The sequence below is a fragment of the Heterodontus francisci genome, chromosome 2 (genome assembly GCF_036365525.1).
Source record: "Heterodontus francisci isolate sHetFra1 chromosome 2, sHetFra1.hap1, whole genome shotgun sequence".
Taxonomy (NCBI): Eukaryota; Metazoa; Chordata; class Chondrichthyes; order Heterodontiformes; family Heterodontidae; genus Heterodontus; species Heterodontus francisci.
In genome coordinates, this window is record NC_090372.1 from 139,592,345 (window position 1) to 139,619,450 (window position 27,106).

The 27,106-nt window shown below is 40.0% G+C and overlaps 1 protein-coding gene across 1 annotated transcript in view; it reads left to right on the top strand.

The window, feature by feature from the left end:
* Positions 1-16,520, top strand: part of pdia4 (protein disulfide isomerase family A, member 4) — a 41,855-nt gene extending 25,335 nt beyond the window's left edge. The window contains exons 6-10 of the mRNA XM_068011362.1: positions 7,617-7,775; positions 10,640-10,791; positions 11,765-11,921; positions 14,285-14,518; positions 15,821-16,520. Of these exons, the coding sequence (XP_067867463.1) occupies positions 7,617-7,775; positions 10,640-10,791; positions 11,765-11,921; positions 14,285-14,518; positions 15,821-16,236 (1,118 nt within the window). The 3' untranslated portion in view covers positions 16,237-16,520. The remainder of the gene's footprint in view (positions 1-7,616; positions 7,776-10,639; positions 10,792-11,764; positions 11,922-14,284; positions 14,519-15,820) is intronic.
* Positions 16,521-27,106: the final 10,586 nt, after the last annotated feature.

The window sequence follows — 27,106 nt, forward strand, 5'->3', positions numbered from 1 at the left end:
TATTACTATTTAATAGTAATACTAGATAAAGTGTGTTTTCTACAATCGATTTTTAAAAACTGGTGCTGGAATGGAGCAGTGACTATAATGCTTGTTGTGTGAAGCAGGGTCAATCTCATGGGATGTTCTATGGCTGGTCTTAATTAAATATTTATGGTAGCTCCCACTTTATATTGAACTCACTACAGGGGGATTAGGAAATTGTGCAAGTCAGCCCTCAAAGTTAAAAGGGAAGTGGTAATGAAGATATCAAAAGTTGTTTCTACTTTTTTGTATTTTTATTTTCTGTTTTTTAAAATCTTTTATAAAGCCTATATTGGGGTAAAAAATATGGCCAGAAAAACCCAAATGTGAAACAAGGGGGAAGGCAGAAAACAGTCTGAGCAAATGATGTGATGCAATACCTGATCCCTAAATTAAGACTTGTGGGATTCAGCTAATATATTAGCATGAATTGAGGATTGATTAATGGACTGAAAATAGTAGCTATTAACGGTACTATTTTAGTTTGGCAGACTACTAGCAGGATATCACAAGGATCAGTACTTGGGCCACAACTATTTACACTCTGTCTCCTCATCTAAGTCATTAATATAGTTTGTAACGTATTGTTACGACCGACCGCTCCTGTCAAAGCCCCCAATCAAAATATACGATTCCGATTGTGGTGGGAGAAACGCACTGTTAATTCAATCCCTTTGTTCCACAGATCAGCTAACATATCATTTAAAACTTTCGAAATTAAAGAGAGACCCAACCAAATTGTACCATCTATTAACCCCCGAATGAGGCTAACCAAACCAGGTGTCTATAAATCAAAAATTAACTCTCTAATTAGAAGAACTAAATTCTTAAACTCTTAGGATATAAACAACATCTAAAATAGAAAAAATTAGAGTCCTTGCAAATTTACAATCCAATGTTGCTCGAAGTCCTCACTATGTTGCTTTCTTTAGCGAATTTCAACAATTAACGAATTGCAAAGACTTTCACAGAATTAATCTGACTTGAGTTTTTGAGGGATAAAAGATTGTCACAGTCCAACTTCCCTTTCTTCAATTTAAATTACCAGAGATCTCTGCTTTGGCTTGACGTTTTTTCTTAGAATATTGAGAGATAATAATTAAACTGACTAAAATCCTCTTCCTTCAGTTTAACTGGTTAAGAGCTCTTTTTCAGTTGTGCTCATCACAGCTGTGTCCTCTGTGTCCTGTTAGAACAAACTGTCCCACTAAAAGCAGTTCAAAATTGAATTGTAACAAATGTATCGCATCAGGCTCACTCCCAGTGGCTGTTTCTGTGGTGACGAGAATGCACCTTCCTATAACTCCTAAGGCTTGCTGGTTCTTAAAGCAATAATGATCCCTTGCAAGACTTAAAGGCAAACCACATTCTGAAAAAAAACTACAGGACCATGACCATATCCAAGTTTCTTGATAGAGTATGTGTCAAGAAATGATGGGGGCTTGCAAGAAAAGTACAGCAATAATTGAGTGATTTTAATCTTCACATTGAGTAAATCAAGTTGCATAGGTTAAATTAAAAGCAAAATACTGCTGATGTTGGAAATCTGAAATTAAAAACAAGAAATGCTGGTAATACTCAGCAGGTCTGGCAACATCTGTGGAGAGTTAACGTTTCAGGTCAGTGACCTTTAATCAAAAATTGCAAAGGTTGCCTGGCGGATGAGATCATGGTGTATTCAGAACAGTTCGGAACAATACATTCTATAAGCTACCAGGGACCTGGTTATTTTTGACCCGGTAATGTGTAATGAGATAGGATTAAAGAGCTCATAGTAAAGGATCCTCTAGGCAAGAGTGATCATAACATGATAGAATTTCACGTTCAGTTTGAGGGCTAGAAATGTGGATCCATAACTAGTGTCTTGCCCTTGTAATTGCCTTTAGTTAAGTTTATGAAGACCGAGATGGCTAAAGTGGACTAGGAAAATAGGTTAGAATTAGTGGCAGACATTTAAGGAGATAATTCATAACCCCTCAACGATATATTCCAGTGAGGAAGACTCAACCAGAAAAATACACCATCCGTGGCTACCTAAGGAAGCTAAGGATGGTATCAAATTGAAAGGAAAAAGTGTACCATGCTGCAAAGATTAGTGTAGGTCAGAAGATTGGGAACGTTTTAGAAACCAGAGGGTGACTTTAAAAAATTGAGAAATTGGAAAATGAGAGAAAACTATTAAATATAAAAACACAGTAAAAGCTTCTACAAATATATAAAAAGAAAAAGAGTAACTAAAGGGTGAGAGTTTGGAATTAATGGAAATGACAGAAGCTTTGAAGTAATTTGTATCTGTCTTCACAGTAAAAGACACAAAAAAAAGTCCCAAGAATAGTAGAAAATAATGAGGCAACAGGGAGGGAGGAACTTCAAACAATCACTAGAGACAAAGTAACGGGAATACTAATGGGACTAAAGGCTGACAAGTCCTCTTCAGATGCAGGCCATCAGGTCCAGGTCTTAAAAGAAGTGGCTGCAGAGATGGTGGATGCATTGGTTGTAATCTTCCAAAATTCCCTAGATTCTGGAAAGGTCCCAGTGGATTGGAAAACTACAATTGTACACCTCTGTTCAAGAAAGCAGGGAGACAGAAAGCAGGAAACAATAGGCCAGTTAGTCTAACATCTGTCATTGGGAAAATGCTAGAATCCATTATTAAAGGTTGTATTGTGATTTTCTAGATGTCTTGCTACTATCAGGCAGAGTCAACATGGTTTTATGAAAGGGAAATCGTGTTTGACAAATTTATTAGAATTCTTTGAGGATGTAAACAAGCAGGCCAATTAAAAGGGAGCCAGTAGGTAATGTATTTGGATTTCTAAAGGGCATTCGATTAAGGTGCCACATAAAAGGTTACTACATAAGATAAGAGCTCATGGTGTTGGGGATGATATATTAGCATGGATAGGGGACTGGCTAACAGGAAACAGGGATAAATGGGGCATTTTCAGGTTGGCAAACTGTAATTAGTGGAGTGCCACAGGGATCAGTGCTGGGGCCCCAACTGTTTACAATCTATATTAATATCTTGGATGACCAAGTGTATTGTAACCAAATTTGCTGACGATACAAAGATAGGTAGGAAAGCAGGTTGTGAGGAGGACACGTGTCTGCAAAGGGATCTCGGTAAGTTAAATGAGGGGCAATTATTTGGCAGATGGAGTATATTGTGCAAATATGTGAGGTTGTCCACTTTGGCAGGAAGAATAGAAAAGAATATTTAAATGGAGAGAGAATGCAGAATGCTGCAGTACATAGTGACTTGGATGTCCTTGTACATGAATCACAAAGTCAACATGCAGGTACAGCAAGTAATTAGGAAGGCAAATGGAATGTTGGCCTTTATTATAAGGGGGATGGAGTGTAAAAGTAGGGAAGTCTTGCTACAACTGTACTGGGCATTGGTGAGTCTGCATCTAGAGTATTGTTTACTGTTTTGGTTACCTTAATTAAGAGGGACATACTTGCATTGGAAGTTATGAATTATTCGAATTCTCTACCCCAGAGAGCTGTGAGTGCTCGCTTGTTGAGTATATTCAAGTCAGAGGTCAATCAAGTTTTGGATATTATGGTATGGGGATCATGAGGGAGGATGAAGTTGAGGTAGATCAGCCTCAAGGAACAGGCTGCAAAGGCCAAATGGCCTACTTCAGTTTGTATTTCTTGATTTTCCAAAGTAGGGGATGGTGAATTGGAGGTTCTGCTACATGAGGTGGGTGTTTGGTTGCCTGGAGGTAAAAGGAGATGACTACTTTGTCTACAGTTGAAATGCCATGCCTTTAATGCAGGTCAGCTGCAGTTGTCCTTTCAGCCAGTGGCACAGATCGCAAGTGGCTCAATGCTGAATAGGACTCAGAGTAGTTCCCCACAGTCATTGCCAGTTACAAATAAAATACAATATGGAGCTTTAAAACCAAACCCCCATCATTAATTTTAACTGGAATTTCCAACTGTCACAAGACTTTTACTTGGATGCCTTTTATCTCCGAGTGCCTATGAAAGTTAACACTGCAAGTGCCTTTTTTGCATGGCATACTGTACTGCCACATGGTGCACTTTAAAATAACAATGGAGCTCCACTGATGGCTGGGTTAGTGGGTTATTGTATTTTATGGAACACACTGTAAAAAGAGCAAAGATCCTTAGTTTGATCCCCAGTCTGTGATGAGTTATCTGCTCTCGGCATGGGCAGTACTAAAATTGGCCTTCATTTCTCCAAATTGAGAGGTGAAAATCCACTTAAGTTTACGTCCTGATTACTATCCAGTAACCTGTGCTGGCCAACAAAGAGCTATCCAGTCTAATATCACTTTCCAGCACTTAGTCTGTAGCCCTGTAGGTTACTGCACTTTAAGTGCATATCCAAGCATTTTTTTTAAATGTATTGCGTGTTTCTGCCTCCACCACCATTTCAGGCAGTGAGTTCTGTACCCCCACCATACTCTGGGTGGAAAAAGATACTCTAATTCCCCTCTAATCCTTCTACCAATTACTTTAAATCAATGCCCCCGAGTTATTGACCTTTTCTGTTGAGGGAAATGGGTCCTTCCTTTCCACTCTGTCTAGACCCCTCATAGTTTTATACACCTCAATTAAATCTCCCCTCAGCCTCCTGTGTTCCAAAGAGAATAACCCCAGCCTATTGGCAAATGGAATTTAACGCAGACAAGTGTGAAGTAATGCATTTTGGGAAGTTAAATCAGGGCAGGACATATAGTGAACGGCAGGGCCCTGGGGAGTGTTGTTGAGCAGAGACACCTTGGAGTGCAAGTACATAGTTCCCTGAAAGTGGCAACACAGGTAGACCAGGGTGATGAAGAAGCATGCTTGCCTTCATCGGCCAAGGCATTGAGTACAAGTGTTGGGACGTCATGTTACGGTTGTATGTAACGCTGGTTAGGCCGCAATTGGAGTACTGTGTGCAGTTCTGGTCGCCACACTACAGGAAAGATGTGATTAAGCTAGAGAGGGTGTAGAAAAGATTCACAAGGATGTTGCCTGGTTTGGAGGGCTTGAGTTATAAAGAGCGATTGGATAGGCTGGGTCTGTTTTCCCTGGAGCGAAGGAGGCTGTGAGGGGACATGATAGAGGTATATAAAATTGAGAGGCATAAATAGGGTAGATAGCCAGAGGCTGTTTCCCATGGCAGGGGTGACTAAAACTAGTGGGCATATATTTAAGGTGAGAGGGAGGAGGTTTAAAGGGGATCAAAGGGGTAAATTTTTCACACAAAGAATAGTGGGTATCTGCAATGAGCTGCCAGAGGAGGTGGTGGAGGCAGGAACAGTAGCGACATTTAAGAGGCATCTGGACAGGTACTTGGATGAGCAAGACATAGAGGGATATGGAATTAATGCAGGCAGGTGGGATTAGTATAGATAGGCATTATGGTCAGCATGGACGCGGTGGGCCGAAGGGCCTGTTTCTATGCTGTACGACTCTGACTCTATTCTAAGCTTTCTTCTTAGCTAAGATTCTCCATTCCTGGCAACATACTGATAAATCTCCCCTGTACCCCGTCTGGTGCAATCACATTCTTCCTGTAATGTGACCAGAACTGTACGCAGTATTCTAGCTGCAGTCTAACTAGTGTTTTATACAGTTCTAGTATAACCTCCCTGCAGTTATACTCTGGTCCTTGGCCAATAAAGGAAAATATTTGTATGCCTTTTTAACCACCTTTTATCTACCTGTCCTGCTGCCTTCGAGGATCTGTGGACATTCATTCCCAAGGTCCCTCTTTCTCAACACCTCTCCGTATCCTACCATTTATTGTGTGTTCCTTTGCCTTGCTTGCCCTCCCAAAATGCATTACCTCACACTACACTGGATTGAATTTCATTTGCCACTTTTCTGGCCACGTGACCAGTCTATTGACGTCTTCCTGCAGTCCACAGATTTCTACCTCATCGACCATACAGCCAATTTTTGTATCATTGCAAATTTCTTAATATGAGCCCTGCAATTAACTCTCAAATCATTGACGTATACCACGAAGCAGCAAGGGATCCAGTACTGTTCCATGTGGAACCCCACTGGAAACGGCCTTACTGTCTCAAAAACACCCATCGACCATTGCCCTTTGTTTCCTACCACTAAGCTAATTTTGCGTCCAACTTGCCACTTTCCCTTGAATTCCAAGAGCTTTTAATTTTCTGGCCAGTCAGCAATGTGGACCTTGTTAAAAGCCTTGCTAAAATCTATATAGACTACATAATACGCGCTGCCCTCATTGTTGCCTCCTCAAAAGATTCAATCAAGTTAGACAGACATGACCTTCCCTTAACATCCATGCCCTTGATTCATCTGTGCCTTTCTAAATGATGATTGATACTGTGTCTCAGACTTTTTCCCAATAATTTGTCCTCCACTGAGTTTAGGCAACAGGCCTATAATTATTCTGGCTAAACTTTCCTCCCTTTTTTAAATAATGGTACAACATAAGCAGTTCTCCATCCCGCCTATAGCCAGAGAGGATTGGGCAATGATAGTCAGAGCCTTTGCTATTTCTTCCCTTGCTTCCCTTTATAAGGCAGCCTGAGATATGTTTTTCATTGGGCTGAGGTGGTTTATCCATTTTCAAGGATGCCAGACATCTCTCTGTTTCCCCTCGCACTGTTTTATTTCATCAAATATCTCATTCTCCTCCACTACAATATTTGCTTCATGCTCCTCTTCTATGAAAAAGGATGCAAAGTATTCATTAAGAACTGTACCTGTTAATTGTATCTAATTGTATGCAGGTGGGGATGTACTTATGCCCCTGTAATAGGAACATAGTGAAACTCTGGGTTAGGAGGTGCATGTTTGAGTGTCAAGATTGGCTCCACTTCTACCCTTCACCTGGCATTCTGGAATATAACAATGCCCACGTCTTCCACCTCCACACTCAAGTTACCTTTTTGTTCTTTATGTATTTGTAAAATATCTTTGGATTTTCCTTGATTTTTAGTTGCCAATTTTTTTTTTTCATACCTTCTCTTTACTTTGCTAATTTCCTTTTTAATTTCATCCAGGGGATAGTGCGAACATTTGTTCTGAACCCCAACAAAAAGACTGAGACTCCAAAAGCTCAGATATCGAGCTCAATACTGCAGAAGTTAGAAATGTAATAGGTTTTAAGCAAGTAAAGTAGGGGTGGGGGAAAGGAGAACCAACTTTGCCCCATGACCTCCTGTCAGTTAATCTCTCCAACCCTCTGTGTCCTATCCCACACCTTCCCTTTTTGTTCTCTTTTTTTTTTCCCCCCCACCCCTGCTTTACTTGCTTAAAACCTATTACATTTCTAACCTTTGCCAGTTCTGATGCAAGGTCACAGACCTGAAACGTTAACTCTGCTCTCTCCACAGCTGCTGCCAGACCTGATGAGTATCTCCAGCACTGTTTTTATTTCAGATTTCCAGCATCCACAGTATTTTGGTTTTATTACTAGAAGGTTTGTTTGTTGTTTTTTTTTTTTGCACCTGTGAATTGTACCTCAGTATTTCCACGAGGGGGGGAAATTGTAGAAAGAGTATAACACATGAGCACTGTACATTATTGTAATGTTAAGGTCATACTAAAACTCAAGCTTACCTTTTTGTTAATTTTAGGTATTGTTGAATATATGATTGAACAGGCTGGCCCACCTTCCAAACAAATTCAATCTCTTAAACAAGTTCAAGAATTCCTTAAGGATGGTGATGATGTAATAATTATGGGAATTTTTAATGGAGAACAAGATCCAGCTTATCGCACTTATCAAGATGCCTGTGAGTAATTTTTGTGATGCTGTTGATCTGGAATCTTGTACATACTGTGGGTAATGGCCTCTGGCTTAGATAAGTGTATATCTGGTTTAGAAGCTTTTATTTTGGCACTTCATGTTGCTTATGCTGTCTGGGCTAATTTCAGAGATCTTTTCTTTACCCAAGATCACTGGCTGCATGTCTGTCATTGCTTTCTGTGTTCCAAAATGATCACACTGAAAATTCTAGATGTGTATCTTATACTAACTCTGGGTTCTGCAGCAAGTCAGTCATCAGTGCTTAACTGGGACCCACCTAAAATAGAAATGCTTTGAAAGGTTTAGCATTGATTATGATTCAGTATTATCTGAACTCAAATGGCAAGATTACAACTTAAAGTCCTGACTGTCCAATTTCTTGAGAAAGGTGTGAAATGCTATATGTTCTTAAAAGAAAAATCATTCCTGTCTTATGTAATATTTTGAGCATATAAAATCTTTTGCTTGAAGTTCATATTCCTTATTCAATTCCAAACTCCATTTTGGTGAGACCACATAAAATAAATGCAGTTATAAACTGCGAGGTGAATGTTTGCATTATTTTAAAAATCATAGTTTTCTTTTTCCCAAAAGTGGGGGAAAAAATAGTTACATGTAACAATCCCAGTTGTACTGTAGTGCAATATGGCTGAAATAATTGAAATAGTATTTAATTTTTACTGAAACCCAGCCATGTGATAACACTTCAAAATGTAGCTATGGATGAAGGAATAGCGAAAACAGGTTGATGAAATGACTGTTAGGACAGATGTAAATCTGGGGGAAAATAATGGCTTCCTTTCAGATTCAATTTTGGGTTCTGAGAAAATGCAACTTCAGTACATCCCAATGCTAAAAACAATTTGAAATACTATAAGATCAATAATTGTAAAATAACCTTTTCCATGCCCCTCTCCCCATTCCCCTTAAGAGCCTGAATAAATGTGGTATCATAACTAATCAAAGTCTTTCAGAAAGATTTATATTTACTAAATTTTACTTTTATAGTCTCAAAAAATTGAGAAATTAATTCTGAACTTAAAAGTACATAGCTGTAACAATACAGAAATGGGTCATTGACTGAGAGGGTTAAATGTCGGTGTTGCCCTGCAGGTGCAACTAGTCGTGATTACTCGGACCAATCCTGCACCCATATTTTTTTTAATCCTTTTCCTTTATCCACCTATGCAGTCTAAGCTTGAATGTTGACAATTCTGCCGCTACCTCTAACTCCGTGATTTCCACATCCTCACAACTTTTTTAAAAAAAATAAAGTTCTCTTGCTCTCTTTTTTTCTGAATCTTTTGCTTTTAGTCTTGTATCTTGGTCCCTTCTTGACCCCTCAACCACTGGGGGGAAAAAACTGCCTCTATCTCCCTTTGCCATCCTCCTTAATCTGCAGTGTTTAAAAACTGATTTTTTTTTTTTTTGTTATCTTCATATTTCCTGATACCAGCCAGCATCGTATTGAATCGGTGCTAAATCCTCCCTAAAGCCTCAATATCCTTCCAGTTGCACAGAACCCTAAAATGCATAGTTTTCTTTCTAACTCTTAATGTTTTATATACCCTTATTTATCATTTGACTCTTGTATTCTATTTGTGATTAAAATCTTGAATTCCCTTGGCTTTTTTTAACCACTTTATCAACCTGAGGTGCTGCCTTTAATGTCCTGTGAATGTTTACCCCTAAATCCCTATGCTGTTTGAGCCCTGATCCTATTCATTGCATAATTACTGCTCTTTTCACTAAAAGGCATCACATGCTCCTGTGCTTGAGCCAGAACTGTGACTTTTGTGCAACCTCATCCAGCTCTTTAGTTTGCCTCTAGCCTCGTATTTTATCAGCTGACTGATCCACTAATTTGGATATCTGTCAGTTGTCGACTTTGATTTTGTTGGTTGCTACTGTGACAAATCTTTGTCAGCAATGCAGATTACAATTCCGTCCTGATTTTTTTTTCTTTTCTTTTGCTTGAGCCAATTTCATACCAGTTTGTTCATTTTTGGACAAATGATTCTAGTTTCTCCTCTTGCGATGCTGGCAGAAAAGCATCTTTTCATGAACTAGTTGGCATTTAGTTTACTTCACTTCTGACACCATTTTGTATCACTGACCCAAGGCAGGTCTTGTATGTTTACAAGAATCTAAACCATTTTGCTTTCACAACAGACTGCCTCAAGGAAATCTAGAAACTTTGTGGTCTGTCACCTGATTTGCTTGGAAGAAGTGCATTTACGGTAGCAAATGCAGTTAGATTTTATCCAGCTTGTATATGTTTTAGTAACTATTTACTGATGCCAAAAATAAATCTTGACCAGCAAACCAGCATTTGTCCAAAGTAATTCCTCTTTTAATAGAAGAAAAGTTGGAATTCAATAATGCATGCAACAGTTTGATTTTTTTAAATCACTTTTCTTGCCAACATGAGCACCTCCAGTGTCATCAGTTCTTAGGAGGAATCCAGAATGAATCCATTATAAATAGCAGAGGGCTGCAACTTCAAAGTGGCTTTCAAACTGCCCAACACTGAGCTGTAGATTTGAAATTACACTCTTGGCCCTCCACTGGCAATTAGTAGTAGAGCTCCTAAGGGCCATACAGGGCAAGTTTGTGTAATTGGCTTGGAGCCACTTAACAGGAAATCCTTACTCAAGAGGTCTCAAGCAACTGCAAGAAAATGCACTTTTAACTCAAATTTGCAATCAGGAGTCTGTTGAACAACATCACTTTCCTTCCTCTGTATAATGGCCATTGATAACTGGTCTAACCAGTGGCTGATTACATATTTTGCAGTGAATTTTGTTGAGTCTTCAAGGATGTATGATCGAATAACTGTTTTTCTTTTAGGTAACTCTATCCGAGAAGATTACAGGTTACATCACACCTTCAGCAGTGAAATACAAAACTTCTTAAAAGTGTCACCAGGGCAGCTAATTATGATGCAGCCTGAAAAATTTAATTCTCAGTATGAGCCCAAAATGCGTACTTTGACTATCAAGGTAGGTGTTTCCCTCTGATACTCTGCCCCTCAAACAGCTCCTGGATTCATGCCGTCCACACTTGCCTCTAATTTCTAGATATTAAATTCATAGGCTGGAATTTAACACCACCCCTTCCCCTCCTCCCTCCCTTCCCTCTCTTTCCTTCCCCCTCACAAAAGTCCCAGGAGTTGGCTAGGAGGCGGGTGGTTGTAAAATTATGTAGGAGGCAGGGGGGTGCGCGGTGTCAGTTAACTACCCACTCCTGCTGTTTTACAAGTGGCAGGGGAAGTAGCAAGCAGCTGCCCGCCCATGTGCTAATGGAGGCCCTTAAGTGGCCACTTAAGGGCCTCGCTGGTATTTTACCAGCGGCAGATGGGCACTTCAGCGTCTGACGGGGCTGCCCAATACTGTTCACAGGCTGGCATCCATTGTGGCGTCCCTCGCTGGATGCAGTCTCTGTGGCGATAGAGGCAGGCTCGCTCCTGACTTTCCAGCAGCTGGCAGTGCCACTGCCTCACTGTTAATTTCCAGACATAGTGTTCCAAGCTGCCTCCATCATCCCCTATCCACAAGTCAACTTTTTCCTACCACAGGATTTTAGACTTTCATTTTGGGCTTCGACTGTCCCCTCCCTATTCTCTCTTTATAACCAGGATGCATCTGTCCAAATCTTTGTCATGCCTATGTAACCATGATGAGTTAATGACCCCAAGCAAACCTTAAACCACCAGATATACCATGGTTCTTTTCCCAACCAGGAAACACATATGGCAGATCACCAAAGACTATGTTGACCAGAAAAATTCAGTTGGGAGATTTTCTATTGTCTTTTAAAGTTCTCAAGACTCTGCCTTCACTTTTTCTTCACATCTTCCCCCACCCAAAACTGTATTCCACTTTCCAAGAATCTTGGTTGAAATATTAATCTTGCTTTGTTGCTTTATGAATAGGCTTGCATTTATAAAACTTGATCCTTAATTTATTGTTGCAGGATACCTTGCCTCACACTGAAGTGGTGGATTTTATTACAAATAATGCTGTGCCTTTAGTTGGGCATCGTAAGCAAAGCAATGATGCCAAAAGATACAGCAAGCGCCCATTAGTCATAGTCTACTATGGTGTAGACTTCAGTTTTGATTATCGTGTGGGTGAGTATCATTTTGTATAAAAGCAAATTCCAATATTGGGCATTGTTCCATATAAAATCAAAATGTTTGGAACTACAGTGAATTTAGTAACTTTGATTTTCTTTTTTAAACTTGTATTTCCTTTCTAATAAGTATACTTGAGGACTCCCTGCCTCATGCAGACCAGGAATACCCTAGGTTTGATCACTGGTCTGTACTGAGTTAGATGATCTGGGTGGTGGATGAAGATACTACAGTTTGTCTTTGGCCCTCCTGGATAAGGAAGGGAACCCACTGCTGCCATTCCCAGTCACCTCTAGTGAAATTGCATGTTGATACATGAAATGCATACTTCAATGTTGGGCACAAACTGGATTGAGCTTGGCTTTGTCCTACAAAGCCGAATAATCCACCATGTCTAGATGTTTGTATGAAGACTAGCAGCTGGAGCTGTGGACAAGTCATGGTAGGGCAGTTTTTCAGGTAGCCCCTCTAGCAGAGGAGAAATGTAGGGTTATTGTGTGTCTACACACTGAAACGTAGCTGGAGCAGGGACTTGCAGGCAGTATTTCCTCCAAGGTGTATGGCTGCGCAGCAATTGGGAATGTGCCACACAGGGAACAAACAAGCTGCACACGAGCAACATTCCCTTTAAAATGCATGTATACATGGCCATGTGTCAATTTTAAAGGGACTGCAAACAAAAGTTAGAGAGAGACCATTGCTTGTAGGTTTCACTAAGCTTCAGGTTTTCACTCATTTTTGAAGAATATTGAGCTTCATTTTTAATATTTAAAGTAGCAAAATCAAGTTGTGAAATTGCATTTTATTTTTGCCCAAAAAGATCAAGATTTTATCCCCCCCCCCCCCCCCACCATTTGTAACAATTTGGAAATCATTGCAACACAGTTCTTGATACAGAAGTCACCACCATAGACTAGAATCCGAGTCTTGAAATAGACCACAACCATATCTGGCTTCACCATTTGAAGCAGTAATTATTAAATCATCTTATTGTGCCAGCATCATTTTGGGGGGGAAAAATCATAAATTGCTCTTTTCTACCACTAATTACTTCCTTTAACTTTACCCCATCTATGCTTGCCTCTGATACTTGATGCAGAAGACCATGTAGTCCATAAATTTCTTGCATCAAGGCCATCTGTTTCCACTACTTTCATCATCTGCACTTCTCCACCCGTCTTTCTCTTGAATTATTTCAGACTTATTCCATGAAGTTTACAATCTGCTCCCTGGACCTTCTTTCAAATCTGGTCCTAACTCTCCAAATTAAAAGCAGAAAATGCTGGAAATACTCAGGTCTGGCAGCATCTGTGGAGCGAGCAACAGCATTCATGTTTCAAGTCTGTGACCTTTCACGGAGTTAGGAACTGATGTGTTTTCTCTCTACAGATGCTGCCAGACCTGCTGAGTATTTACAGCATTTTCTGTTTTTATTTCAGATTTCCAGCATTTGCAGTACTTTGCTTTTGGCCTAGCTATCCAATATCATTTTTCAGCCTTTATTTTTTTTTTGCTGACTAACCTCCTATATCCTTAGGCAGCACTTCCTGTCGCCCTCCTCCAAGAAAAAATTTCATTCCTCCATTGTAGTTTCTCTCCCAAGATCCTTAGGTGACTACAATGCATTTTAGTTATGTATCCACCTCCTGTATGAATCTTTCCAGTCCAGTTTCTGATCCACCAAGTCCACTGTAATCAATCACCAACAAGATTCTATGTGACTTTGTTTGTTGGTTTCATTTTTCTGTCCTCATTTTCAACCTGTCTCCTGCTTTTGTCAGTTACTTTATTATCCTCAACTGTTCTGAACATGACACTATTTTGATTTCAGTACTGTCTCACCGAACAACTACTCTTGTAACTGCAGGTTCACCACCTATATACTGTGTCGTGGACTGAGCAAAGTGTTTTTCTCAACACAGACTGGTTGTAGAGAATGAAATTGTGCTTTTTTTTTCTCCATCTGTGATGTTGCCTGCTTACATCCTTCTCATTTGTTCCTTCCAGCATCTCTACAATAGATGTGTAATGGTCGCACTTCACTCTATTGGTATAGTGTATTTCCAGTGCTTTGTTGTAGCTGCACTCCCTGATCTTCTGACTTTGATTTACTACTGATACCCCAGTCCTCATGCTCTCTGTTCTTGTCCTATAACTCTTTCTCCGGCCCCCACCCTTTCTTTCTCTAGGCTTTATGTCATCGAGTGCTTTCATGTGAAAAGCACTACATAATTTGTTACACTAACTATTTTAAGATTGTCATAACTTTTTCACATAAAATGGAATTTAGTGTATTTACTAACTAAACTTTTTGTACTTTGGTGAAGTTAATTCTTGTATATTGTTTGTACTTCCACCAGCTACACAATACTGGCGGAAGAAAGTATTGGAGGTAGCGAAGGATTTCCCTGAGTATACTTTTGCAATTGCTGACGAAGAGGATTATTCTTCAGAACTAAGTAACCTGGGTCTGGCAGACAGTGGTGAAGAAGTGAATGTAGCAATTCTGGATGTAGGCGGCAAGAAATATGCAATGGAACCAGAAGAATTTGATTCCGATACATTGAGAGAATTTGTTAAAGCATTTAAGAAAGGTACAATTCCTTTAAATGTAACTGTTGTGAAGAAAAATAAATTAACTGCTTTTGTATTTGATTTGGGAAACCTTGTTGAATTCAGCTCACTGCACGTCGCTTGATCCTATTTTTAATTTTTTTTTAAATAGATAGCATGGGAGTGGGGAGCTAAGAAAGGATTGTTTATCCAGATGCAATGAAGTGGATTTCAGTGGCTTTGTCACTGATATTTAGCGTAACGTTTAAAAAGCCAGATAACATTCAAATCTATATCCATATAGGGCGGCGCAGTGGTTAGCACTGCAGCCTCACAGCTCCAGCAACCCGGGTTCGATTCTGGTTACTGCCTGTGCGGAGTTTGCAGGTTCTCCCTGTGACCGCATGGGTTTTCGCCGGGTGCTCCGGTTTCCTCCCACAGCCAAAGACTTGCAGGTCGATTGGTAAATTGGCCATTATAAATTGCCCCTAGTATAGGTAGGTAGTAGGGGAATTGAAGGAAGGTGGGGATGTGGTAGGAATATGGGATTAATGTAGGATTAGTATAAATGGGTGGTTGATGGTCGGAACAGACTCGGTGGGCCGAAGGGCCTGTTTCAGTGCTGTATCTCTAAATAAATATATAGACTGGATATCCTAATACTCAATCAGATATCCTACACTTTTATAAACATACTATTTATTTATAAAGCACAGTATTGGGCTCCTCTCGTGGTTCAGTGCTTCGATACTATTCCATATAAAACTAAACTTGATTTCTGCCCCTCGACGTGGGAGAAGAAATATCAGCTAGGGTTCTTGCACTTAACTGAGTGCTGTTCAATGGTCTGCAGGTGTGTACATTGAGTAAAGACATATCTTATGAATTTGTGAATGCTTGGCAACATTACATGGCCTTGTATGAAGATCAGATACTGGAGAGCTGCTGGTATTTGAAACTACGCCTCCTGACTCATTGCAAAAAGAGAATGGTATGGGGGAGAATAATGGAAGAGTATGCAAAGTGTATATCAAAAAAAAAAATTCAGTAGTCTTTCCCTTACTTCACAGCTGGAGTGGGTCATTTTGCCTGGGTCCTGCACTTTAGAATTCCCTCCCTAAACTCCTCTGTCTTTCAACCTCTTCTTAAGGAGTGTTAAAACCTAACTCATTCGAGCTTTTTGTCACTTGCATAGTGCCTGTATTTTTCCTAGCACCTCCAGATGTTTTCCTGTTGAAGGTGCTATATAAATGCTTGATAGCTGGAGTTCTGAATTTCATTGAGGTATTTTATCCATAAAGGACTATATGTATTCACAAATAGCACTTTTTTTGTTTGAACAGGTAAATTAAAACCTATTGTTAAGTCTCAACCAATCCCAAAGAGTAACAAAGGACCAGTAAAAGTGGTTGTGGGCAAGACATTTGCTGAAATAGTTATGGACAAAAAGAAGGACGTCCTAATAGAATTCTATGCACCTTGGTGTGGACACTGCAAACAACTGGAGCCTGTGTATTTGGAACTTGGCAAAAAGTACAAAAATGAGGAGAACCTGATCATTGCAAAGATGGATGCAACAGCAAATGATTTACCAAATGATAAATACAAAGCTGAGGGATTCCCTACCATTTACTTTGCTCCAAGCAATAATAAAGACAATCCTATTCAATATGACAAGAGTGAGCGAGACCTTGACTCTTTGAGCAAATTTGTGGAACAGCATGCAACCAAGCTATCAAGAAGCAGAGATGAGCTATAAGGATTCTTTTCTACTTTATCCAGTTGTAGGGAACCGTGGAAATTTCCAACCGTGCTGTTTTGGGTTTAAGGTGAAATGACCAGTTTAAAACCTTAATTTCTAAAAATCACTGGGAATAAGAGATTAAACCTTGTCTGCCAGAGAAATTTTGTTTCTACCTGTGTAATCAAGATATTACCTAAAATGTGTGAAATCACTATTTTGTGAAGTTTAAATGGTTTGTCACAGTTTATATTTTGGTTAAAAAAAAAAAGCCTTCAAATAAAGACAACCCAAAGAATTAATATTTGCAAATTCATTTCTCTGGAAACCCTTTTTCCACTTTGTCCCATTAGCTGGATCAGTGAATTTTTATCCTTGGCAATTACTGTCTTGGTATAACCTGAGTTGGACAGTTTTTATTCCCCAACAAAACAACTTAACGCTCGTTCCAGAAGTACGAGTTTCTCAGTTCAGCTGTCATTGTTCAGTTTCTGAATATGATTAATAATGAAATGCTGAAGGACAGTTTTGTGTTGTGCACTTGCACCCATTAGGAGCTGTGGTGATGCTTTAAAACCTTCAGTGCAAGCTTGACTTTAAACCTAGGTTCCAGAAGTAAAAGCATAGTGCACTCTGAACCATTCCACTGCCATATATTATGAACAATTTTCCTCGCCTTTCTCTTCAGACTGTTGCAGCTCCCCTCTAGTGAGGATTTCAGCACAAGCCTAATGCCATCTTCATGGATGCCACTAAGTGACTGTGCCAAAGCTGTAACTCATTTTAGTTTTGATATGTTGGGATTGTGCCTATTGCAGGCCTTGCTGTGTGATCTGGAGTAGTTACAACAAACAGGTAAAGGTCTGGGAAACTTGGCCCTAATAACTGGTGAATGCCATTCTGGTAGCAGCCACTGCCTCCTTGGTGGTGTGGCTGAGCAAAAGAGCAGTCTGCCTCTGATTGGCTGGTAGCACTCGGTGGGAGGGACCTCTGCCTCCAGCGTCCTGATCCTGGGAAAGGCCTGCCAGAGGCCCCTCAAGTGCCTGAGTGCTTCATAATACGGCAGGCCTTCAAGAGGAGGCAGTGCAGGTCTCTTGCCGGCTCTCCAGCTGGTAGCTGTGAACTGTGTCTTCAGCTATCTGGACCCCTAGATTGAGAATTCTCTCCCTAAACTCTTCCACCTTTTGCACAAAACTGACCTCTTTGGTTATCCCTTTTAACATGTCCTTTTTGACAAGATGTCCTTTGTCTGATTTGTCTCTTCCCTTGCTCCATTCCCATTCTTTGCTCAGTACTATTGTCTGCTCCCATCCAGAGTCTCCCTAGCTTGCTATTTGCATCTGAAATGGTTGTGCCTTCCTTGAGTGTCCTAGGATTTCCTATTCCCACACTCCTGACAAAAAATAAACAGTTTTTTCTAAGTGCTGGAACTCACCCAATTCCACATAAAGGTCTGTTCGGGTCGGCAAATGAGTCCTTTCATTTTTTTTCCTGTACCCGACCTGACCATCAGTTAACCTAGCTTCTGTTTTTCACTTTGTTACAGTTTTTTTAAGCTTGTGCAGATAAGTAACTAAACACCTTTCAAGTCCAAAATATACATTAATATTGGAGTCACTTACCGGAGATGGTGATAATGTGTCCGACGCCAAGACCTGGAAGAGCGACCCGACCTGACACAAAGAACAAAGAAAATTACAGCACAGGAACAGGCCCTTCGGCCCTCCAAGCCTACGCCGATCCAGATCCTCTATCTAAACCTGTCGCCTATTTTCTAAGGGTCTGTATCTCTTTACTTCCTGCCCATTCATGTATCTGTCTAGATACATCTTAAAAGATGCTATCGTGCCCGCGTCTACCACCTCCGCTGGCAACGCGTTCCAGGCACCCACCACCCTCTGCGTAAAGAACTTTCCATGCATATCCCCCCCTAAACTTTTCCCCTTTCACTTTGAACTCGTGTCCCCTAATAATTGAATCCCCCACTCTGGGGGTGAAAAAGCTTCTTGCTGTCCAACCTGTCTATACCTCTCATGATTTTGTACACCTCAATCAGGTTCCCCCCTCAACCTCCGTCTTTCTAATGAAAATAATCCTAATCTACTCCACCTCTCTTCATAGCTAGCGCCCTCCATACCAGGCAACATCCTGGTGAACCTCCTCTGCACCCTCTCCAAAGCATCCACATCCTTTTGGTAATGTGGCAACCAGAACTGCACGCATTATTCCAAATGTGGCCGAACCAAAGTCTTATACAACTGTAACATGACCTGCCAACTCTTGTACTCAATACCCTGTCCGATGAAGGAAAGCATGCCGTGTGCCTTCTTGACTATTGACCTGCGTTGCCACCTTCAGGGAACAATGGACCTGAACACCCAAATCTCTCTGTACATCAATTTTCCCCAGGACTTTTCCATTTACCGTATAGTTCACTCTTGAATTGGATCTTCCAAAATGCATCACCTCACATTTGCCCTGATTGAACTCCATCTGCCATTTCTCTGCCTAACTCTCCAATCTATCTATATTCTGCTGTATTCTCTGACAGTCCCCTTCACTATCTGCTACTCCACCAATCTTAGTGTCGTCTGCAAACTTGCTAATCAGACCACCTATACTTTCCTCCAAATCATTTATGTATATCACAAACAACAGTGGTCCCAGCACGGATCCCTGTGGAACACCACTGGTTACACGTCTCCATTTTGAGAAACTCCCTTCCACTGCTACTCTCTGTCTCCTGTTGCCCAGCCAGTTCTTTATCCATCTAGCTAGTACACCTTGGACCCCATCGCCTTCACTTTCTCCATCAGCCTACCATGGGGAACCTTATCGAACGCCTTACTGAAGTCCATGTATATGACATCTGCAGCCCTTCCCTCATCAATCAACTTTGTCACTTCCTCAAAGAATTCTATTAAGTTGGTAAGACATGACCTTCCCTGCACAAAACCATGTTGCCTATCACTGATAAGCCCATTTTCTTCCAAATGGGAATAGATCCTATCCCTCAGTATCTTCTCCAGCAGCTTCCCTACCACTGACGTCAGGCTCACCGGTCTATAATTACCTGGATTATCCCTGCTATCCTTCTTAAACAAGGGGACAACATTAGCAATTCTCCAGTCCTCCGGGACCTCACCCGTGTTTAAGGATGTTGCAAAGATATCTGTTAAGGCCCCAGCTATTTCCTCTCTCACTTCCCACGGTAACCTGGGATAGATCCCATCCAGACCTGGGGACTTGTCCACCTTAATGCCTTTTAGAATACCCAACACTTCCTCCCTCCTTATGCCGACTTGACCTAGAATAATCAAACATCTGTCCCTAACCTCAACATCCGTCATGTCCCTCTCCTCGGTGAATACCGATGCAAAGTACTCGTTTAGAATCTCACCCATTTTCTCTGACTCCACGCATAACTTTCCTCCTTTGTCCTTGAGTGGGCCAATCCTTTCTCTAGTTACCCTCTTGCTCCTTATATATGAATAAAAGGCTTTGGGATTTTCCTTAACCCGTCGGGTCCCGTCTGGTTTGGTTCGGGTAGCCATGTTCTAAGTCCTCAATCACGTGGTTTATGTTGAGGCCACTGTGCAATTCACTTTCCACTAATCCCACGTATTAAGACCATCCTCCTACCAGTTCTACACTCTAGTACCAAAATGCCATCTGATGTTAGGTATTGGGGCATAGGTCTTAAATATCAATTACAGTACTCTTTACACCTCATCATTGCTCTGATATCCAAGTATCCTATCCAGCACCACTTCTCTTGTTCCTATAGAGGTAATTCATTTACAATTACCATAAAAATGTAGTCACAAAACCACAATTTGAAGCTGAAAATACCTCTAAAAATTCCCATACACTTTTGATAGTTGCAATAAAAACATTGAATAATGAAAAATCAATGGCCCTAACAATATATGGTACATTATGTAGCATAACATTATATCCTGACTTCATGACCAATGTTGTGGGAGATCCACTAGTTAGTAACTATGCTATAAATTTGCCATCTCTAACTGAATATTTTCTACTTTTTCCTGTTTATTAGACAAACAATGTTTACTAGTGTCCAGAATTTCTGTTGCCAATAGACCAATCTAATTAAAAAATTTGGTCTTTAGGTTGATTGATCTCAAACAATATTGCTGTTAAATGCTAAATTTAATAACAGAGCTAAATGTGTAGAGCAGTAGTATTACAATCAATGTGTGAATGTCAGGTCTTTGAAATTTATTTGCTTTTTTACTATCTTTAACTTCATATTCTATCAGTCTGTAAATTATAATGGGATTTTTGTTTTCATTTTAAATTAGCAGTTTTGATGATGGTTTGGCCATCATTGTTGGGCTTTAATTCATCTCCAAATAATATTGATTTACCATATTGCCGTAAAGTCTGATATTTACAAGGAATGTTCTTCCACACACGTGATGGTGGATTTCAGATTAGAATCATAAAGGCTGATTTTTTTTTTAAATATAGTTTGGACTCTTCAGCTAGCAAGATATGATTTACTTCAACCTTTGTCATGCCATCATGAATCATCTTTTGCCACTTTTTTTCTGTTAAAAGCACCATGCTCTTGTGTCCATTAAGCTGTCACATTTAGATTGGTCTTTGGGAAACATTTATCTTTTGTACTAAACATCACGAGGATATTTAGCAAGCTTTGGGTCACCTTAGAATACTTTCTAGGATCGTCTAGTATCACATTTGGATTAAGTGACCAGCCTACCTTAACTGCACTTTTATTACTGTCTCTTTGCAAGGCATATTTGCTCTTCCGAAGACCTCAATGCCCACTCTCAAATGTTCATGATCTTTCTGAAGTAACCTAGATAGAAGTGATTGAGGTTTCTGATGTGGCAACGGTAAGTGGTCCAGCTATTGCACAGATACAGTAAAGATGTTGTAACTATTGCCTAGAAGACCTTAAGCTTTGTTGCCAGTTTAATGCCACTTTTATTCCATAACTGCATTCAGACCTTCCAATAGCATTTAGTTTTTAAGCTTACCAATTTATTGATTTTTTTTTTTATGATTTCCCCGTAGGGATCACAAACCAAAAGAATCCAATCCACCAACTGACTCCAATTTAGAAGAAACAAACTGACAAGATTTCACTTTTATAAATGTTACTTTAACACGCAAACCAAAATCAACAAAAATTAAACAGGAACTAACAGTTAAATCATGGTCGCTAAATACTGCCTGTGTGGAGTTTGCAAGTTCTCCCTGTGTCTGCGTGGGTTTCCTCCGGGTGCTCCGGTTTCCTCCCACAGCCAAAAGACTTGCAGGTTGATAGGTAAATTGGCCATTATAAATTGCCCCCAGTATAGGTAGGTGGTAGGGGAATATTGGGACAGGTGAGGATGTGGTAGGAATATGGGATTAGTGTAGGATTAGTATAAATGGGTGGTTAATGGTCGGCACAGACTCGGTGGGCCGAAGCGCCTGTTTCAGTGCTGTATCTCTAAATAAAAAATAAATAAATAAAATATAGCTTAAAAGATTATACATTAATTATCAGATGCAACAAAGATAGATCACAAGTCTTTTGAACAGCCCTCTCTGCAAAAATAGCACCAGTTATGGCCACAAAATCTTTTAGATCTTTGAACTTTTCAAGTAGATCTCCAGATCCTGTTTTCCAAGATGCAAACACCAATTTCCATTTAATAGCAGTTCACCACCTGCAAACCCGAACTCCACCGATACCATCTTCACCCAAACTGCACACCCTTCTGGAAATTGCATTGTTTTGCTCACGACAGTTTTGCTGGCGTACCAATGTTGCCTTAAGTAACTCTTTAATTCACAAAAAACAGCTGCAGCAACCTTTTGTTTGCCAAGGGACAGCTCCTAGTTACCAGGTTCCAATTACAACAGCTTGTTTCTTTAATCACCACACCTTGCTGCTTGCTTCAACACACTACAGTCTTTAATCTTATAAACTGAAATCTGAGCTGCAGTCACATGCCTCTGGTCATATACAACCATACGAATTAGGAGCGGAAGTAGTCCATTCGGCCCCTCAAACCTCCTTTGCCATTCAATAAGATTATGGCTGATCTGTTTGTATCTCAAATTCCACACTCCCATCTACCCCGATAACCTTTCATTCCCTTGCCTAACAAGAATATATCTACCTCCGCCTTAAAAATATTCAATGACCCCGCCTCCACCACCTTCTGAGGCAGAGTTCCAAAGTCATACAACCCTCGGAGAAAAAATTTCTCCTCTTCTGTCCTAAAAGGGCAACCTCTAATTTTAAAATAGTGCCCCCTATTTCTGGACTCCCCCAAAAGAGGAAACATCCTTTCCACATCCACCTTGTCAAGACCGTTCAGTATCTTATATACTTCAATTGAGTCTACTCTCACTCTTCTAAACTCCAGTGAAAACAAGCCCAGTCTGTCTAACCTTTCCTCATAAGACAACCCGCTCATACCAGGTGTAAATCTAATAAACCTCCTCTGAACTGCCTCCAACATATTTACATCCTTCCTTAAATAAAGAGACCAAAACTGCACACACTATTTGAGATGTGGTCTCCCCAATGCCCTGTATAACTGAAGCTTTCCAATAACTTTTGTAATAAAGGATAGGATTCCATTAGCCTTCTTTATTTCTTGCTGTACCTGCATACTATCTTTTTGTGACTCATGCAGTAGAACACCTAGATCCCTCTGGACCTCGGAATTCTGCAGTTGTTCTACATTTAAGTAATACTTTGTTTTTTTATTCTTCCTGCCAAAGTGAACAACTTCACATTTTCCCACGTTATACTCCATCTACCAGATTTTTGCCCACTCACTCAACCTATTAATATTGGTCTGCAACCTCCTTATGTCCTCTTCACAACATACTTTCCGACCTATCTTTGTGTCATCTGCAAATTTAGCTACCATGCCATTGCTCCCCTCATTTAAGTCATTGATATAAATTGTAAAAAGTTGAGGCCCCGAGTGGGACTCCACTTGTCACATCCTGACAATCAGAAAAGGACCCATTTATGCATACTCTCTGTTTTCTGCCAGCCAGCCGATCTTCTTTCCATGTTAATGTGTTACCCACTACACCATGAGCTCCTACTTTGTGCAATAACCTTTTATGTGGCACCTTGGCAAATGCCTTCTGGAAATCCAACTACAGTATGTCAAGAGGCTCCCCTTTTTCGACAGTGCATGTTACTCCCTTAAAGAACTCCTCTGATCATAGGAATTTTGCTTTAACTGGTCTTAACCAGTTCTATCTTCCCTGGAACTCTGAATCTTTCCATTTCCTTTTCCAGTAAAGGACTGTTACAGAAAAATACAAGATTTGAATCCAAAGAGCGTGCACCTTGCAGTACCTTCAACAGGTCAACTGTTCAGATAGCAGTCTGCACACACACTGTTTCTGTTATCTCTTCCAGTGCGGTTTCCTATTATCGATTTCATAACTCCCTTGAATACCATCCTCGACCTTCAAGCCAACTTTCAGAGGCCTCATTGGTCGCATTTGCCTGTTATTAGTTATTTATGCTCAGCTTTTCATAAAGCTAGCCATTTGGACTAATTGTTCCAATTCCTCGGCAAACTATTAAACCATACCAAGGTAACACCTATTCTACTTTCTCATTTCAGCAAGTATCTAAATTAGGCAAGGTTAACTGAAAATCCTAAGACAGCTTTGTTGTAGGATTATTTGCTTTAAGTAACCATCCAATTGTTTTCTCATTTTTGCAGAGTCCTCATCTGACCGTAGTCGCTTTCCTGGCCTAATGACAGTTGTCATTATCTGATGATACTGATCTTACTTGTTTCTAGTGAAACAAAATTTACAGCACTAACCTAAATCCTCTACCTATCAAATTAATTTATATATATAGATATATATATATTGCTTATTCCCCACCTTGAGAGGGAGAAACTTCATTCAACCTGTCACTTTCAACCTTCTATTAACCATGACAGTTCTAGGTTATTGGTTTGGTAGTTCAATCAGCCTGTCAAGGACCTCAGATAATATGACATTGCAATTAGGACTATCAGGACCAGGCACTGAGGCCATTCTTGCTCAGGGGTGTTGACTAGCATTGTAAACTACTTCCTATCATTGGTGGTTTCCTAAATTAGTTATTGCTTTTTCAGTGTGAGCATTATCTTGCTGCATCTTAACTAGGTGTTTCTGAAAAGTACTACTCATTTCAATGATGGACCTTAAACTAAGAGATAGGGATAAAATATGGTGCCCAAATCACACTACTGCTTTTAGGGCCTCCTGCTGTAGGGCAATATTCACTTGTACTTGTGCTATATTATGGAGTCTTCTGGGGATTAAATGGGCATTTCCTACTTGAGTAATTTCATAGGGCTTAAAACAAAATGTTGGCCACTTGACCTGACAGGTGTATAGATTCTTCAATTATCTCTAATTTTGTCTTGAACATTTTGGAAACTTAAAACTATATATAGTGTCCATTTTAGTATCTCCTGCAATTCTTTAATTTGATCAGAACCTCTCAATCATTTTAGGCAAAATTCCCTTTAGTTCCTCTCATAGCCTCATCTTGTTCCCACATCAATTCTATATCTATTCTATTCCAAACTTGCAGCGCATGCTATCGCCCCTATTTCTATCCACTCTCCCAATCCTTGCTTTCTTCTCACATGCTCTGTTCCATTTCTATCACTTACTTTAACCTTATAATGCTGCTCATCTCAGGGGTGGAGTGGGATAGGTGCAAAATTCATCTATCTTTTCCAGCATTCATTTCCACAAAGTCCATAACTATTTGTTGTATAATTTTGCTATAGAATATCTTGTCATGCAGGCCCCCACCTGCCAAGAATGAGGCACACATATTTTGCCACATAAACAGTGATTTTTAAACTGTTACAGAAGTAAAGAAAGAACTTGTTTTAAAAAAAAAACACCAGACCCGTGACTGGAAAGACATTTGCATAGTAACACATAGTACTTGGAAAGGACAAAGGGGCCAGTACCTGCTCTAATTTAATCCACAATGGACTTTTGATTACCCGACGTTGAAGGTGGAGAGGCTCACATTCCATGTTAACAGCTAAGATGGCCGAATACACAAACAGACTAACTGGCTGTCGGAGTTTTATTGAATTTGAACTTGCCACAGAGTTTTAAAACTCAGAAAGCTGTTTGTTCCTGGACTGGAAAAGACCGCTCTCCTGTCTGCTCTCATCTCGCTCTCACCAGCTTCGGAAACCATTGAAGACACATGAACCCCAAGAGAGAAAAGTCTCCTACAGTGAACAAGGTTTAAGAAGAATACTGGGCTCCAACAAAAAGCAAGATGACCTACAATCAAGGACTCTACAGCAAGCTTGAAGCACAGTAAAAAAAAAACCTCTTCAGAGATTGCCTCCAACCTCTCCACTAATTTTCTTCTGCTCTTTTCTGTCTCTATTTGCAAATGGGGTGTGGCATATACCTATAGGCGTTAATCGAATTAGAGTTTAAGTTTTAATAAATTTCACTTTTCTTCTTCAAACCTTAGAAAACCTGGTTGTAGTCATTTCTTTGCCTTATAATTGGAAAGTGAACAAGGATTCACCAAGGGGGAGCTCAAAACCCTGTTACAATAAGACCAGGTGAAGGCTGAGAGGGACCCCTAGACACCTTTCTCACCTGGTCGTAACAATCTGATAGGTGTTTAATTATTCCACTTCTCCTAGTACCCCTTCCCAATGTTATTTGCATCTACAAGGCATAATGGTTTCTTAGGTTAATACAAAGATAAAACAAAACAGATGTGTACAGATATTCCTGGGTTTACGGGGTAGCAGTATTCTAATAGCATTACTGGCTTTAAACAAGCGCAGTTTTAATTATTTCGGGAATTTTGAGTAATTATGATTATCTTCTGTGAATAGGCTGAAAGGCATGTACTATTGATGAGATTGCTAATTTTGTTGTTTATAATGTCCAATAAAAATAAAGCAGTATTAATGCCTGGTTTCACAATGGATATTGAACTGTATTATGTGAGGGAAATCTATATTTGACGTAACAACAAACCCCTTAGGAGTTAGTTTACTATAGAATGAATTTGTTGAAACTTAATGTGGGATATAATTTATATTAAAAGTTTCACAAATAGGTTTTACAATTACCCAGTGAAGTGTCTAATATTTTAATTATGACCTTTTATCATACCTTCAGGCGGATCAACTCTTGCAAAATATTTATAACAAAGATACATTTTTAAGCAATGCTTCAGTGTATTTTTTAAATAACTTGATGGAGAGGGAAATGTAGAAAAAAAGAGCAGTATAGCAAAGAATATTTAAGGACAAGAGGAAATGGAAAAAGTAAGGATGTAGAAGTGAGATAATATGAAAGCAGTTGTAGTAAAGAAGCTGTGCCATTTTAAATATGTTCCATGATGCGTCAGATGATATATTTATTGCCTTGTGTGATGACTAGCAAAGCGAGCATTTATTGCCCATCCCTAATTGCCCTTGAGAAAGTGGTGGTGAGCTGCCTTCTTGAACTGCTGCAGCCATATAGTGGAGCTACACCCACAGTGCTGTTAGGGAGGGAGTTCCAGAATTCTGACCAGCAAGTGAAGGAATGACAATATATTCACCAGTCAGGATGATGGGACTTGGAGGGAAACTTGTAGGTGGTGGTGTTTCCACATGCCTGCTAGTTGGTAGAGGTCGCTGATTTTGAAGCTGCTGTCGAAGGAGCCTTAGTGAATTGCTGCAGTGCATCTTGTAGATAGTACAAATTGCAGCCACAGTGGTGGAGGGAGTGAAAGTTTAAGGTGGTGGATGGGGTGCCAATCATATGGGCTAATTTGTCCTTGATGGTGTCGAGATTCTCGAGTGTTGTTGGAGCTGATCTCATCCAG